Source organism: Loxodonta africana, chromosome 14 (genome assembly GCF_030014295.1).
Source record: "Loxodonta africana isolate mLoxAfr1 chromosome 14, mLoxAfr1.hap2, whole genome shotgun sequence".
NCBI classification, from domain to species: Eukaryota; Metazoa; Chordata; class Mammalia; order Proboscidea; family Elephantidae; genus Loxodonta; species Loxodonta africana.
The window spans coordinates 20,108,511-20,125,625 of NC_087355.1; the positions used below are offsets into that span (position 1 = coordinate 20,108,511).

General features: G+C 41.4%; 1 protein-coding gene across 6 annotated transcripts in view; it reads left to right on the top strand.

The window, feature by feature from the left end:
* SULF1 (sulfatase 1) overlaps nt 1-17,115 on the top strand; it is a 224,842-nt gene that overhangs the window by 135,613 nt on the left and 72,114 nt on the right. For all 6 annotated transcript variants that reach the window (XM_064267785.1, XM_064267786.1, XM_064267784.1 and 3 more), the window contains one exon: nt 10,033-10,272. In XM_064267785.1, the coding sequence (XP_064123855.1) occupies nt 10,033-10,272 (240 nt within the window). The remainder of the gene's footprint in view (nt 1-10,032; nt 10,273-17,115) is intronic.

Here is a 17,115-nt window from a genome sequence, read left to right on the forward strand (position 1 = left end):
GACTGATAAATTTATTTTTTTTTAACAATGCAAAACTTTAGCCTTGTTCCTGTAGTTAGTTTCCTCATTTAGTAAATAGTTGTGAAGCAATTGCTAAATACTAGCTTTCTTTTAGGAATCTGTGGGTGGGGCAAACAGTTAAGTGCTGGACTATTAAATGAAAGATTGGAGGTTTGAATCCCCCCAGAGGCACCTCAGAAGAAAGGCCTGGCAATCTGCTTCTGAAAGGGCGCAACCTTGTAAACTATGTGGAGCACAGTTCTACTCTGACACACATGGGTCACCATGAGTCAGAATTGGCTCAGCAACAACTGGGAACTTCTATTCAAGATGCCTGGATGTAACAGTGAAGGGTTGTAGACTAGGCTCAGTAATTCAGGCATTCCCAACATACTTGCCTTACCTGCTTCCTTGATTTTTTAGTCAAATACCATGCTAAGCATTAGCTCATTTAATCTTCACGATAACTCTCTGAAGCGGTTACTGTTACTCTCCTCACTTTATGCATGGGAAAACGAGGCCTAGAGAGGCTGTGTAGCTTGTGGTGAGCTAGCATATGGTGAGACTGGGACCTTTTTAGGGTCAGTTCTCCACAGCGACACTTTCAACCATCACCCTTTCCATGAGTCAGCCTATCAACAAACATTTATTGAGCCCTTCCTAAAAAAAAACCTGTAAATGCATAGTAATGTTCCAGGTTCTGAGAGAGAACAGAAGCTTAAGATAGGTTCCATCCACCTGGTCTCTATTACCTAGTTGACGAAACAAGATGACAGTGATCCAATGGAAAAACCAGAACGGAAATAGTAAGAATGTTCACTCATGATAAAGAATGTAACCAATGACACTGCAGAACTTGTGTAGAGGTTGTTGAATGGGAACCTAAACTGCTGTGTAAACCTTCACCAAAAACACAATAAAATATTATTAAAAAAAAAAAAAGTGACAGTGAACCACAGTGAAGCATGGATAAAAATTCAGAGAAGACCTCTTTTCTCAACAGAAAACTCAGGTAGTAGGTATGACTTCATAGAGACTGCAGCCCATCCTTTAATAATGATGTTCTCTTATCCTTGAACCTCACTGCTCTAGACTGGGTTTTGTTTTCTATTTAAACGTAATTATGTTTGCCAAGTGCTTGAGTAAGTCTTTGCCTGTGCAATACTTTTAAGTATTTGCACCTGTGATACTGCAGGCAATTTTGGCTACTGTGCCTCCGAAAAGATATAACAGACTTAGAAAAGGCTTAGAAAGGCAATTACAAGTATTGTAATAGAATACTTTTCCTACTGGAAAAGAATAAAACAATTCTACCTCTTTGTCTAGGGAGACAAAGGCTGAGATAGGCTATAACCAAAGTTTATGAAATCAAGCTGGGGAGGAAAGGATTTGTTCAGGAGGAACAGGGACCGCTCCCTCGACTTTGTCTGAGGTCAAATAAAATAAACTAATACTTTGTGAAGTAATGCACATAAGGGATTCATTAATAAAAGTGCTAGAACCTTGCGTATGTATAACACTTTATCTTTTTCTAAAGAACTGTCATCCACATTATTGGACTTTATTGTCATCCCAGCCTACTTGGGTGGGTAGGACAGAGATCATTACCCAGGAGGAAGGTTAATCTGTGGAAAGATGAAATGACTCCTGACTTCTGGATTTGCTTTTTCCCCAACTTAAGATGTTGTTTTAGAAAATAGTTCAGGTTTTTAGAATGAGCTAATGAATGGAGTATTTATACTTTTTCCAAGCTAGCAAAATGCGCGTGCAAATGATCAACCCTGAAGTGTAGGATAATGTTTACCTCTGGGGATAAAGTGGTACAGGGAGCATCACTTACCCAGATTTTATTATAAAATTAAAAAATATGTCTGAAGCAATTACGATCAAATGTTAAGTTTGATAAAGCAGGTGAGCTGTTTATTATATTATTCCCTACACTTGAAATATTTTATCGATAAAAAAAGAAGAAATCACAAAAGGGCAAATACTGTGTAATTCCACTTATATGAAATATCTAGAATAGGCAATTGTCTATTAGTGGTTACCAGGCATGGAAGGAGGAGGACAGAGGGAGTCATTGTTTGGGGGGCACTGAAGAAACCCTGGTGATGTAGCGCCTAAGAGCTACGACTGCTAACCGAAAGGTCAGCAGTTTGAATCCGCCATCCTTGGGAGCCCTGTGGGGCAATTTCTACTCTGTCCTGTAGGGTTTCTATGAGTTGGAGTCGACTCAATGGCAATGGGTTTGTTTTTGCTTTCCTTTTTTTGAACTTCTGTTAAGGTCGACGGAAAAATTTCGAAACAGGTAGCAGTGATCATTACACAACATAATGAAAATAATTCATGTCGCTGAATTGTACATGTAAAAAATGTTGAAATGGCAATTTCGTATAGTTATACTTGACAAAATAAAAAAAATACAAACTTACATTCATAAATAGAAAGACTCCCCTAACTTGCAGAGGGTACAGCCGTAGAGATTAGGCTCTAAATCTCTCCCAAAGAGTCCCTTGGTGCCACTCTGAGAAACAAAATGTTGAGCCGATTGGACCATTGATCTGACTCAATATGGCATTTCATATATTCCTAGGGATTTGGATTGATGCTAACATCTTGGTAATGCTGGCCTGATGTTGCTTTTAGATCATAAGATGAATTAAGGAGCCATGCATAGATGGAGATACTTTGCTGCTTTAAAGCAGAGGTCACAAATGGTGTCTACAGCCCAGAGCTAGCCCACAGATAGGTTTCACAAGACTAGCACACTCCTTAAAATTCAGCCAAAATGTTACAATCAGGTGATTTCGAGTAAAAACAAAAAATCCAGATTCTGACTTTTCTTGAACATTCAGAACTAGGACTTGCATTCCCAGGAAGCAGTTGTCAGTTAGATGCTTGAAGGTGGCGCGGGGGCGGGGGGCAGAAGGGAGGGTGTCGAAGCTGCTCCCTGTAGGTGGGGCCTGGGTCCCCAGGTCACCACAGTACCCACCCCCTCCCTTGTCCGTGACCCTTAGGCCAAGTAGCAATTGTCGTTTGTCATCATGCCCACACTGTTGGTATTCTTAGAGTTGGGAAATAGTTCTATAAACTCACATCTCTATCAAATGTGAAAAATGAAAAAATACAACGGCGGGTGATTTTTCTTACGGCTAGGTGGCTTCACTTATGTATCTTACCTGTCTGTCCCTACCAAAAAAAAAAAAAAACCAAACCTGTTGCCGGCGAGTCAATTCCAACTCATAGCAACCCTATAGGACAGAGTAGAACTGCCCCATAGGGTTTCCAAGGAGTACCTGGTGGATTCGAACTGCCAACCTTTTGGTTAGCAGCCACAGCACTTAACCACTACACCACCAGGGTTACCTCTATCCCTACAGGTATTTCAATTTCCATTCCCCTGAGTAACTAGTCTCAGCTTTTAATGGTCTTTTGCTCATTGGGGAAAAAAATAATGAGTCTTAGGGAACTGGAAACATTCCAGGCAGATTTATTATCTGCTTCTTGTTCCCTTCTTCCCCAACTTCTTTTTCCCCTTTGCTTTTAGCTAAAAACATCTATTTTTTTCCTACCAATTCCATAGTTTGGGTTTAAAAAAAAAAGTTTACTGTTTTATCATTTTTTTTTTTTTTTTTGCATGCTTTCAGAAGTAACACATTCAATTGTTTAAAAAAGCCATTTTTTCCTATGGCACTTTTTTTTTTTCTTTTTCAGTAATGCTTATTTTATTTTATTTTTTTATGTCTTTTTTTTATTAACTTTTATTGAGCTTCAAGTGAACGTTTACAAATCAAGTCAGTCTCTCACATATAAGTTTATATACATCTTACTCCATACTCCCACTTGCTCTCCCCCTAATGAGTCAACCCTTCCAGTCTCTCCTTTCGTGACAATTTTGCCAGCTTCCAACTCTATCCTCCCATCCCCCCTCCAGACAGGAGATGCCAACATAGTCTCAAGTGTCCACCTGATATAATTAGCTCACTCTTCTTCAGCATCTCTCTCCTACCCACTGTCCAGTCCCTTTCATGTCTGATGAGTTGTCTTCGGGAATGGTTCCTGTCCTGTGCCAACAGAAGGTTTGGGGACCATGCCTGCCGGGATTCCTCTAGTCACAGTCAGACCATTAAGTATGGTATTTAAAAAAGCCATTTTTAAGATGGGAAATACCACCTTCTACTGTTCCTATAACTCTGTTGGCATGAGAAAATAGAATATACTTAAGACAGAATATATATATGTGTGTGTATATATATATATGGCATTAACCTTATCATGAGACAAAGACATTTACAAACAATCCTGCACAATTAATAAGAGTTGTGTTTGGTGATTCAAATGGTTAACATGCTCAGCTGCTACCCAGTTTGAATCCACCCAGAGGTGCCTCAGAAGAAAGGCCTGGCAATCTGCTTTGGAAAAAGCAGCCATTGAAAACCCTCTGTGTCATCGTGAGTCTGAGTGGACGGGACAGCAACTGTTTTTTTTTTTTTTTGGTAGTTTTTTGGTTGTTATCACTCATCAAACGATGGGTCACTGCAATCCCTGTAAATGTGGTGCCTCTTTAGGAAGCCAAGCATACGTGAATCCCACGTATCTACGACTGGCGTAAGTGATGCAGATGACAATAATTTGTTATTGAAGTTCGCATTTTGTGAATTTTTCAAGACATGATAAACAGGGAAAATTTAAGGTTTCATAGCATGGAAGAATCAAATCCTAAGATATTTGAATCAGGAATGGTAAAGATTTGTTATAAAAGTTAATGTATCAATCAAGTAATTCAAGCTCTCTTTGTGATTTTGGTAAAGTCGTTCGGATTAATGGGACATTTTCCCCATCCAGACCTTTTTCATAGAGACGATTTGGAAAGAAATTAGTTGGCACGTGTAGAATGATTTCGATTTCTTGCCACGGTCTTGCCCAGCGCCAATAGCCCATCACATACTCCGCCCAAAGCACTGTTCCCAGATCCTTGATTTTTAACTCTGCAGAAACTGCAAACCTGGCAGATCTTGCAGGATTTTCAAGTACTGCCATTTCTCCCACTCCCGGTAACCGCTGACCCGAACACTACACAGCATCCTGGTCCGTGGCTGATTGCTTTTACAGCATCTCCATCCCTGCAGGAGCAATGGCAAACTCCCCAATCCCAACGCGAAATTCTGGCAGTGGGACAGCTCTTCTTGGCAGTACTGGGCCTCAGCTGTGGCCTGGACCGTCCCTCTCCTCAAGCTGGCCGAGTCGGCAGTGCCCTTGTGTCAGTGACACCAACCTCATTACAGCCAGCTTCGTGGCAGCCCCAGCCAGTCTTCCACCTGGTAGCACAGTTCAGAACAATAATGCAGCCAGCCTTCTTGCTGCGAGGGTGGGAAGATGGTGTGGGGAAAGAGAAGGAGGATTAATAACTGATATTTTTAATCATAAGTCAACATCATCACTTTAAATCTTAAAACATAGAAAAAAGTAATTTACCTCTCTGCTCTTATCCCCACTTTTGGAAGTCACATGTAGATTACACAGAGAGAAAGGTGGAAAAGGCAGGAGAAAATGAAACCTGGTGGGGTTGAGGAAAGCACAAAGGAAAATCACAGGTCCCTTTACATAGCTCCTTGAATGAAGCACTTTAATGACATCATGCCATTTGTTCCTCCACAAATAAGCTATTCTTACTGTCCCCATTTCACAGTTGAGAAATGCAAATCAAGAGAGTTAAATGGCCTGCCCAAGCTAAGCAGTGGCAAAATCCAGATTTTTCCACCTGCGTTCAGGGCTCTCTCTATTTTCTTCTTATCCTCCCACCTTGTGAGTCTTGTTTTGATTTTTCAGTGTGAAACTTCGTATCATTTCTACGACATAATGTTCTATTAACTAGCACAATTTGCATTTTAGGCATCAACAGTCTAAAAGGCAGAGAAGCAAGAAATTTCTGCTTAAAATATAATTAAGCTCTTCCAACTATAACCAAAACCAAACCAAACTCATTGCCGTCGAGTCGATTCCGACTCATAACGACCCTAAAGGACAGGGTAGAACTGCCCCACAGGGTCTCTAAGGAGCAGCTGGTGGCTTCCAACTGCCAGTCTTTTGGTTAACAGCTCTTAACCACTTCACCACCAGGCCTCCCTTCCAGCTATAGAAGAGAATATCATCCCATCCACTGTTCTCAACAACCTTAATGACGCATTCTGAGTTTGTTTTTTTTTTTTTTTTTTTGCAGAATAGTTTTTGGTAGTTTCCCAATGAGAAATCGATAGTTCAGTCACAGTGGCAATGGATGCAGTGCGATTAACCTGCATCACTCATTGTATAGCCATAAAGAACAAGACGGTGGCCCGTGCTTGCCACACCGGCACACACTACCTCAGCAGAATGGAAAGGGGTGATTCCTATGCCCCATGGTCTGCATCTACCCAGAGAATCCACCAGACCAGAGGCAGTGTTTAATGCTGCAGTCACAGCTACTAAAGACAAGCAGATCTGCAGTCCACTCATCCCTGGCCCAGGCCTGAGCTACTGAGATCTTTTCAGCCCTTAGGAAGGCAGAACAGGCATTAGTGTCTGTCAGTAACTCCCCAAAGAGGCCAGATGAAGCAGAAGTTTAGAGAGCATGAAGTGAGACATACCCTGACAGGGAACAGATCCCATTTCTGTTTCCCAGTCTTGAAAGCATCAATGTCACAATCAGTACTCAGCATGTTGTGGTTGTTAGCTGTCGTTGAGTCAGCCCCCCTGCTCATGGTGACTCCTTGCACAAGGGAACTAAACGCTGTCCAGTCCTGCGCTGTCTCCGTGATCAGTTGCCCACTAGAACATTGCAATCGTAGAGTTTTCGTTAGTTCATCTTCCGAAGTAGATCACCAGGCCTTTTCTCCTAGGCTGTCTTAATCTGGAAGCTCCTCTGAACCTGTTCAGCATCATAGCAATCAAGACCCCAGTGATAGGTGGGTGGTGGCTGCACATGAAGTGTGTCGGCTGGGCATCAAACCTGGGTCTCCCATGTGGAAGGTGAGAATTCTACCGTTGAATCTCCAGTGTCCCTAGTACTCAGCATGTTGTTGTTTTTAGGTGGTGTCGGTTTCAACTCAAAGCAACCCCACGTGACAGAGCAGAACTGCCCCAAAGCGCATTCTAGACTAGTGGGTAAGCTCTTGGCTGCTAACCAAACGGTCGGCGGTTGGAACCCATGAGTCACTCCGTGGAAGAAAGATGTGGCAGTCTGCTTCTGTAAAAATTACACCTTTGGAAACCCTATGGGGCAGTTCTACGCTGTCTTACAGGGGTGCTATGAGTTCGAATCAACTCCACGGAAATGGATTTTGTTTGGTTTTAATCTTTGTGGGAGCAGATCACCAGGTCTTTCTTCCACAGAGCCACTGGGTGGGTTTGAACTGCCAACCTTTTGGTTAGCAGTCAAGTGCTTAACATTACGCCCCCAGGGCTCCTTGTATTTAGTATATACAGAGTTTAAAAAGCATGAGTCTTCCGTGTGGAAGGTGAGAGTTCTGCCACTAAACCATCATTGCCCCCAAAGAGACTGATAAGCAATGAAAATCAGATGAAATGAAAATCAAAATGGTGTTTGCTGAGTTTTGCCAAAATTCAGGGTATTATAATAAGTAACCATTGCAGGTATCTAAAGAGGAGAGGGAAATAAATGAATTGACATCTTCGGCAACTACCTCTGGCACTCTTTCCACACCCATGTCTCTGTTCGTCTCTTTTATCTCCAGAACGATCGGCCGACACTAATATAAAACACAACATTTCTGAAATGGATGGACCTCTTTGATCTGTATATAGCATATCCCTTATTAGTTACTTCTTTACCGTCAGTGAAACAATTATTTCTCCAGTTTTCCTCCCATGCTGGGAGCTTTCGGGTATTAACTTCAGCCTTTTAATGCTTTACAGTGTTGAGGGAATCTGCCTCTTAGAGTTGCTCTATTCAAAGGCACAGTCCTGTTCGGGGGCCGGTCTCCTCCTGGCTAGATGGCTTCAGCAACCTCTGGTTTATACCCTTGATAAACCAGCCTTTCTCCATCCTCTGCCTACATAGCAATGCCGCTCAAACACGTTTTTCTTATCTCATGCCTTTGACAAAGAACCTACTCTGACATCATTTGATCTATTCTAAGATCTCTGCCTGGCCTCCAACCTCTCTGCTGACTCCGCCTCCCACATTTCACCAACAAAATTCTTCATATTCTTCTTCATTCCAGGGAATCAGTGTGCAGTTCCCGTCATTCCACTTACTTCGTTGTGTATACCACCCCCGCCAACGCCCCTGACTGTGCACTCACCCATCCTACAGGTTTTTTTTTCCCTCCCTTCTTTCCATCTACTACCCTCTGTTTCAGAACACTTATTAAACATTCACTCCAAGTCCCATCTGTACTCAAATGCACTTATTACTGCTGTATTTGCATTCTCAGGTGTGTGTTACTTTCCAAATATCCCCAAGGGATTTTTGTATGTAGGTACTTTACTACTGAAGACCAAAACCAAGCCTAACCAGCTGCTGTGGAGACAATTCCGACTCACGGCGATCACGTGTATGTCAGAGTAGAAGTGTGCTTCATGGATTTTTCAGAGGCTGATTTTTTGGAAGTAGATCACCAGACCTTTCTCTCAGGGCGCTTCTGGTTGGATTCGAACCTTCAATCTTTTGGTGAACAGCTAAGCACTACCCAAAGACTCCACTGAAGACCAAAGGCAGAGAATTTTCCATTTCTTTTGTTACTGTTACAGCTTGGGGGATCAGCCAGAGAGTGGAGCTTGATACAATGTCCAGCATGAAGTGGACACTCACTACATGCTATTCCTGTATTACAAAAGAAGTTGCTTGATCACCTGAAGACAACCAGAGGAGAAAATGCATCTTTTAGGGTTGCTATGAGTTGGAATCGACTCGACAGCAACAAGTTTTTTTATTTTTTGTTTGTTGTTTTTTTAAATGAGACAGACTCAGTTAGAAAACCTTCCTCCTGAACTTGCATGCTTCATGTGAATAGTAAAAGCTGCTGTATGAAAACTCAGGAATGTTGCTAACTGTGAGTGCTTGGACTGTTACATGCTTCTTCTCTGCTCCAAATGTTTGCCTGGTTTGCATTATGATTTTCTTCCTTGCTGAAAAACTGCAAAGACTTTCCCCCTTTCTCTGGAAGGAGTGGGACCTGTTGGAAATCTGAGGTTCCAGGACTCAAATGCAGTGATCTTGGCTGTAATGCTCTGTAGTGTGCTTCTTAACAAGTCCTGAAAAGACTATTGAATTCTGGCCTCTGCTTTTCTGCAATCTTTGGATGGGATTCAGCTGCAGTGTTTGACTGGATAGAGTAATTGAAATTTTTTTTTTTTTCTTGCTTAGCAATCTTATGTTACCGTTTCAGCCTTACAATTAAAATGGAATGTTTTATTACTATGCAGATACTTTTGATAGAATCATAACTCTTTCACAAGAAAATAACATATCTTTAAAAATCACAGGTAAACAGGTCGAAATATAAACTGGTGGTATTGTCCTGATAGAAAAATGGGCAGGCATTTGGTGGCCTAGCTAGAGGTTACCAAGTGACATTGAAGATCAATTCTTTTATTAAATACCGACATTTTGGAGGGACTGTCGCATAATAGAGAAAATAATTTTTTTCTCTTCTCTCCTGGGTTGGGAGATTTTGTTGCTCTATGCAACAGGCAGTTGTTCTCTGGTAATCTTCAAAGGGCTGCTGGCCTTTGAATGTGCTCAGTATCAGAAGTTCTTGCTTTAATTATCAGATTAGCCTTCATTTTTTTTTCTTTGTGATTAAGGAGGCAAGAAGCTGCAATGTGCTTATTATTTTGCAAAATACTTGGGATGGTAGAATCCCAAATGTTTAATTTTGTTCTGGAAATGAGAGCTGATCAAATTATAGATTCCTTCAAGCCAAGGAGGGGCATTAATAAATCAGGGGAACAGAGGCACTGAGTGACATGATATAAATGGGTGTTTGTGTGCTGCACTTTGCTCAACAACGCTGCAATTGTGCCTTTCAGGGTCCCTGCAAGTCATGAACAAAACGAGAAAGATTATGGAGCATGGGGGGGCCACCTTCATCAACGCGTTTGTGACCACGCCCATGTGCTGCCCGTCGCGATCCTCCATGCTCACCGGGAAGTACGTGCACAACCACAATGTCTACACCAACAATGAGAACTGTTCCTCTCCATCCTGGCAGGCAATGCACGAGCCTCGAACTTTTGCTGTGTATCTTAACAACACTGGCTACAGAACAGGTAAAGGATGGTATTTCTAGCCCACGAGCCTCTGCTAATGCCTCTTAAAAAAAAAAAAAAAAATGCCTCTTACACATGGGAAAATGCCCTGTGGGATGAACTATATGAAGTTCCAAAAAGTCCCTAGATGGGAGTCATTTAGTCTTTTGTGTTCTCAGTTAGCATCCTCCTTTTCTTCACTTTTTTACTCTGAAGAATGTACCAATGAGAAATCCCTTAGAGGAGGTTCAGAATGATCCTTGGTGGACGCACTGTGAGAGTGGTGTATCCACCAGAACAGCCCGTGGTTGGAGCTTTCCTGAAGAACTTTCAACAAGAGACTTTTCATCCCATTTGCTTGCCTACCTTACCCCTCCCTACCCCCAAATCTCAAGGGATCATGGCACAACCTGAGGCTTACTCCATTGCTGTTGATCGATTCTGACTCAGAGCGACCCTATAGGACAGAGTAGAACTGCCCCATAGGTTTTCCAAGGAGCAGCTGGTGGATTCGAACTGCTGACCTTTTGGTGAGCAGCCAAGCTCTTAACCACTGTGCCACCAGAGCTCCATGTTGCCCCCAAGCCTTTATTTTCCCGGCATTTAGATGTTGTTCTTGGGTTTTCTGAGTGTTTCTTCGTGGAAAAGAGGATGCTGATAGAGGGGCTGCAGTACAAGAATGGCGTTTTTCAGAACCACCTAGATTTATTTGTAAGAATTAAGGATGCCATCTTTAAAGCTTGTTGGGAGTAATTTTCAGGTTTGCAGATTGTCTGTTGCGAAGGTTTTAAAGTAAAGGATTTCAGATAAATATATTCCCTTAAATCTTTCTCTTTGAAAAATGAAACTAGTCTTTCCCCTAGACTCAGTAGATGTGTTGCCATTGGCTTCTTTGCAGCACGACCTGTGGGCACTTGTTTTATGGATGAACGTACTGATTGAGAATATGATAGCATTGTAGTTCACGGGCATTTCAAGATCTCTTCTCACAGAGGAAGGTCCTCCCAAGAATCTCAAAAGTGCTTGCCTATGTTTAGGAAAAAAAACTGGGTTACACAGAAGGCCTTATTCTGAATGTGTTTTCTCACATTAGTGATTTAAATTTATAACGCCTTCCACTGGAGGATGATAAAGCAATTTGCAAATCCATCAAACATCCCTGTAGGGTTCATAAATGGCAAATGTGCTTTGCTGTGTTTAGAAGCGAGGTGAGGATTTCAAATATTCTGTGACCAACTCAGAAGCAGAATCAAAAATCATTTCCCTAATGTCTGCTTCTTGATTTTTACCACTGAATTGGGTTTTGCTCATGGGAAGGTTTGTATGAAATTGATGCCTTTCAACTCCCAGGCTCCCTGTAACTTATTCTGTAGTAATGGACATAGAACGCGAAGGGTTGGGAATCTTACCATATCCAGAGTGACATGCAGTGTATCCATCACAAGAAATAGAAGTGTGGGCGTGACCGAGAACCCTGCGAGGACTTAGAGCACTCAACTAGGGATGGCTAATTTGTTTCAGGGCTAAGTCAGGAAGGGAAAAGGAAGAGAATCAGCTTCTGTTGTTTACCTACTCTGGGCCGGCACTTTGCCTACAATATCTCAAGTGATTCTTATAGCAACCTTGAAAGAAAGATAGGATTAGTCCCATGTGACTAATGAAGAAGAGGGCAGCGGTGGTGCAGTGGTAGAACACTCACCTTCCGTGCGGGAGACTCAGATTCCATGTCAAGCAATGCCCCTCACGTGCAGCCACCACCCACTGTCAGTGGACACTTGTGTCTTGTTGTGATGCTGAACAGATTTTGTTGAAGCTTCCAGACAAAGATGAACTGGAAGAAAGGCCTGGTAATCTACATTCAAAAATCCGCCAGTGAAAGCACTGTGGATCACAGTGGTCAGATCCGTAATCAGGCCTGGGGATGGCACAAGGTTAGGCAGTATTTCGTTCCATTGTTCATGAAAGGGTTGCCATGAGTTGGAGCGCAATTCGATTTGACAGCAACTAACACCACCACCAGTGAGGAAACCAAGATTATGAAAGGTTAATTGTTTAAGGGCACAAGCTAGTCAATGATGGGCTGAACTCCAAAGCCTTTCTCCTTTCTGTTGTCTAATTTCTTTAAATAGGTGTCTCTTTTGCCTCATTGTAGAGACACATAAAATATAATAGGATACAGAACAAGAGCCAAACTAGTTGAAGTCAACGGAAATGTTGGTATACAAGCTGCGTGCCATTGACTTGTAGAGGAATGCCGCACATTTGGAACTAAGCTTCTGGATGGCAAAAAGCAAACATGGAAATACCATCCATTACAGAATTCACCAGGTCACCAAGATAAAACAAATGAGTTGCTTTGTAAGAAGCATAATATTCTCTCATTTTATTTATACTAAACTGTGTTGACCCTACAAGGGATTACAAGAATGTGAATAACATTTGCAGATAATTTAGTTCAACTCCCTTATTTTCAGATGAGCAAACATAGACCGCAAGATTAAACTGACTTGCTGAAGTGACTGATCTGATGTAATAATGGGAACAGCAGGGACTAGAACTTGGTCTTCGGGGCTCTTTCCAGTAGTGCGCTGCCCTAACCTCAAGGTCACGTCTAGGATGAGACCGCGTGCACACCATAGGCTTTCTGATGAGACCACCTGTCCTTTTGTACGGCCCAACGGGACTACTTCAGTCAGTTGTCTTCTCCAGAGAGAGTAGACTGGCTCCTGGCAAATAGGTCTGACTCTGCAGCTGATCTTCCCAGGGGTTTAGACACTTAGGTAATAATGGAACTTACAGTGAGCCGTTCTCCAAAGTCAAAGGAATTCTTTAAGGGAAACAAGGACTTTTCCAAATACTTAGGCAGTTAGGGATAGAGAAGGATGCTATGCACTCAGGAAAATAAAAGTTAAGGCACCTATTAGTGAATCAGAAAGATTGTGAAATGGATGACAAAAACGGCAGTGATAGAGAGCTATGTAATTTAAATTTCTCTCTGATGAGGAAACATTGAAAGCCCCTAGACAACTGGGAAGTAAAGACGACTTTGTGACAGTAATTATTGATCGAACCTTAAACAGAGGACATTTGAAAATACACAAATGAGCACATCAGGGTGACAGGGTCTTAGAAAACAAGAGAATTGGTAACTAGGTACTGAATGAGCAGTAATTATTTATGAGACACTAAACTAATGGGAAAAAAGCCAGTGTGTAAAAATGTTACTGTTTTCATAATGTCGAGTGTATCATTTGAAACATTTAGCTGAGAACCCAAGAAAAATAATGACGGAAACTAAAATACGTGTTATATATAAATATCCATCCAGAGACAATCACAAAATAGCAAGTTTTATAAGGAACAACTCAGAGAAGAGAAATTACCACAGAGGCTTATTTGGGGAGGTGTCCAGAATACATGGATTTAAATGAATCGAATTGATCCAACATTATATTTACTATTGTGTGACATGATTTTTCTTTTTCCGAACAGAGGCGTAATTTCGGACTGGCTGTAACCTAAATTTTTCTAGCTTTACTCATGGAAAATATGACCGTACAACAGCTTAAACATTCAAGAAGAAGAAAATACAGTAACATGCCTATTGGATTTTAGGTTCTGGCAAGAGAAGTGGGGGGAATATTGGCATCATCTATCATAAAAATGACGATCCTGCTTAAATATGCTACTCAACAACAATTTTTAGTTTAAATTTCTTGCGTGGGTACAGAGCTTAATATAAAACCTAGCGTAAAGTTTAAAGTAAAAATAATGATCTGTGTTTGAGAGGCAGCATGAAGGCTTAGGGAGAGCCCGGAATGAAGAAGAAGAAGAGCTGGAGCCCCGTCCTAGCTCCTAGCTCATGCCCCTAACTTGCTTTAATAACTTGGACAGACCAGTTTTCAAACTTACCGAATGGACAGCTTGGACTAGAATGATTCCTAAATTTACTTTCCAGTCCAAAATTATAATTCTTTTACAACCACAATACTTATTGTATTGATTCATTTTAAAATTGAAGTGTTCAGATTATAACCCTAACTCACGGTACTTAAAACCACACACGAGTTAAATTTTAGCCATACTCATCCTGCGTCATATCACTGGAGCGGAAGGAGCAATGTGTAAACAGAGATCTGCAGTAAATCTTTCACAAAGAACCCTTTTGTAACAAATACATTTAAACAAGTCGATCGATTTTCTAATTTTATGTCCTCTGATGTCGCAAAATTTATTTCTCTTACTTATAGCAAGCCATGTTTGTTTATTCCCCAATATGGAATTTTTTTTTAATGTAGAGTTTATATAAAGTAAGATAAACTAATGTCCTTGTTTTTATGAATAAGATTATAGACCTTTGATAAGTACTTAAACATGGGACATAGCTTACATTTGTTGAACCACAGTATGCTTAGAACTGCAGTAGACATTAGGATATGAAGAAATACAGAGTGCGATCCCTATCTCACTAGACTTACAATCTAATTGGGGAAACCAGATTCACGTATACAAGCTGACGTAAGGGTAAAGCGTAATTCTAATGTGGTTCAAAATTATGTATATGTTTATAGATACTACCAGTGAAGCTTGTCACCCCAAATCTATCAATTACATGGAGTAGGAGCTTGATTAATATATCATTTGTTATATTAAATAAGATTTGACTTCTCTACAGCATCAGAAGTCTTTTGTACACTTACTGTTGCTGACTTACAAGTAAATTCCTTTGATTCAAATAGCTCAAGGAAAATTTTCTAAATATTACGTAGCAGATAGTCCTGGGCAGTGTAGCACGGCCTAAGTCAACAAAAATTATTATCGGGTCTTTCTAATCTTTCTTCCTGTCTCCTAACTCCCCGCCCTGCCCCCAGACCTTCTGAAGCAGCTGTAAAGGGAGGTGTTACTGGTATTCCAAAGGAAAGATATGGAAGGACAGATAAATGGCATACTCATGATATATTCAGATAGTACCAAGTTGAGTTTAACTGCCAATGCCAAAGGACAGAAAAACTTCAGACCATCGGTAAACTATCCATAGACATACTGACAACATGGGCAAGAAAATAGAATTCACCTTAGAGAGGGAGGAAGAGATTTAATACATCTGGACGAAAATAATTAGAAGCCCAGATAATCAATTGCAGAGCACTGCCAGGAAACATAATGTTGACAGGGGCCAGGGGTGATTACAAATGAGTCTCAGTGTCACAAGGCAACAAGAAAGGCCAGAGGAACTCAAGGGGGAGACCACGGAGGTGTCGCATCATGATGCTCTCAGGAGGTAAAGGCCGCTCTTGAAACATGTTCAAGTGAGAACACATCTGGAATACTGAGTACATTTTTTACACCCCACTAATACAAAGACACCGAAAACCTGGAGGGAGTCCTGCAGTGAAGGACTATTAAGAGACTTGAAGGAACTGTTTAAAAGGGGAGGAGTAAGGCAAAGGGCAATAGCCATGGCAATAGGTAGAAAACACTGCAAAATAATCTAAAAAGTAAAACAATGAAGGAGGGACAGGAATGACTTGGCATGGTTCCTTGAGGATAGGGGGAAAAAGAAAAAAAAAACTGAAAGTAGCAGGAAGAAGTAAGCAAAGGAACATGTAAGCCAATTGGGGGAGGATTTGTTGCCCCAAAATAAGTCAGCTTGAAAAACACAGTGTATACCACCTACAGAAGGATTTTAAAATGAGCAACTGCTGAACTCTGCAGACTGGTGAATTATTTAAAATTAGAAGGCAGGGTGGAGAGGATAATGATGATGATGATGATGGTGATGCTAATAATAGCAATCTTCGTAGTTCTTAACCAGTTGCAGTTGAGTTGATTCCAACCCATGGCAACCCCATGTGTGTCCGAGTAGAGCTGGGCTCGGTAGGGTTTTCAATGGCTGATTTTTCAGAGAAAAAAACCAGCTTTTTTTTTGTAGATTGCCAGGCCTTTCTTCCTAAGCACCTCTGGCTGAACTCGAACCTATAATCCTTTGGTTAGCAGCCAAGCACGTTAATCATTCACCATTCACACTACCCTCACAACAGCCCTCCACTGTATCATCATCATCATCTTCCTTTTTTACAGAAAAGGCATGGAGGCAGAGAGGGATTAAGTGACTTACCATTGGGCATATAGCTATCAAGGTAGGCTGGCTCCAGGGTTCATGTTCCTCACCACTATGTTCTTTACTTCTTTGCAAACAAAAGGAGAAAAAAAAGTGGGATAAACTCATCTAAGGATGGGGAGGAGGCCAGAGGAAAAGCCTGGACCCAAGGCTCCTGGAAACAGTCCCATTCTGCACTGATATTGGTGGGGTATGGCTTTGGGCCCCTGCCTGTACTCCAAGTCACACTGTTTTGTCAGAAAAGGAAAACTATCTTGTGGTTCCATGGGAAAGGTTGGTTAGTCTCTAAAGGCAAGAAGTCCTCATTAGAAGAATCCCAACAACACATAGTTAGCTCGGAGGGAAATCCTGAGTCACTTCTGACGTGAGGCCCTCTGGCATTTTGTCCTATGCAACGGTGTCCTGCTTGCCCTTCTGCTCTGTGGCCCGCTTGGAATCCTGGCCACTCTCAAGCAGCTGGCAGTTGGCTGATTTACTACTTGATTGATCGCTCATTCACAGAGCCAACAAATAAACATTTATTCAACAAATAAACAGGCTGAGTTTCTCAATCAAGGGCAGACTCTTTCCAAAGAAAGTAAAACTGATGAGAAATGTCAACTTCGGAAACTCAGAAGCTCTAGTCTATGAAAATATTTAGAACCAAATCAGTTTTTAAAAAATGACTATTCAAATGAAAACACAAAACTGAGAGTCTACAGCTTGTAGAATCCCCAAGATACGTGGAGTCCATGAACTCCAGT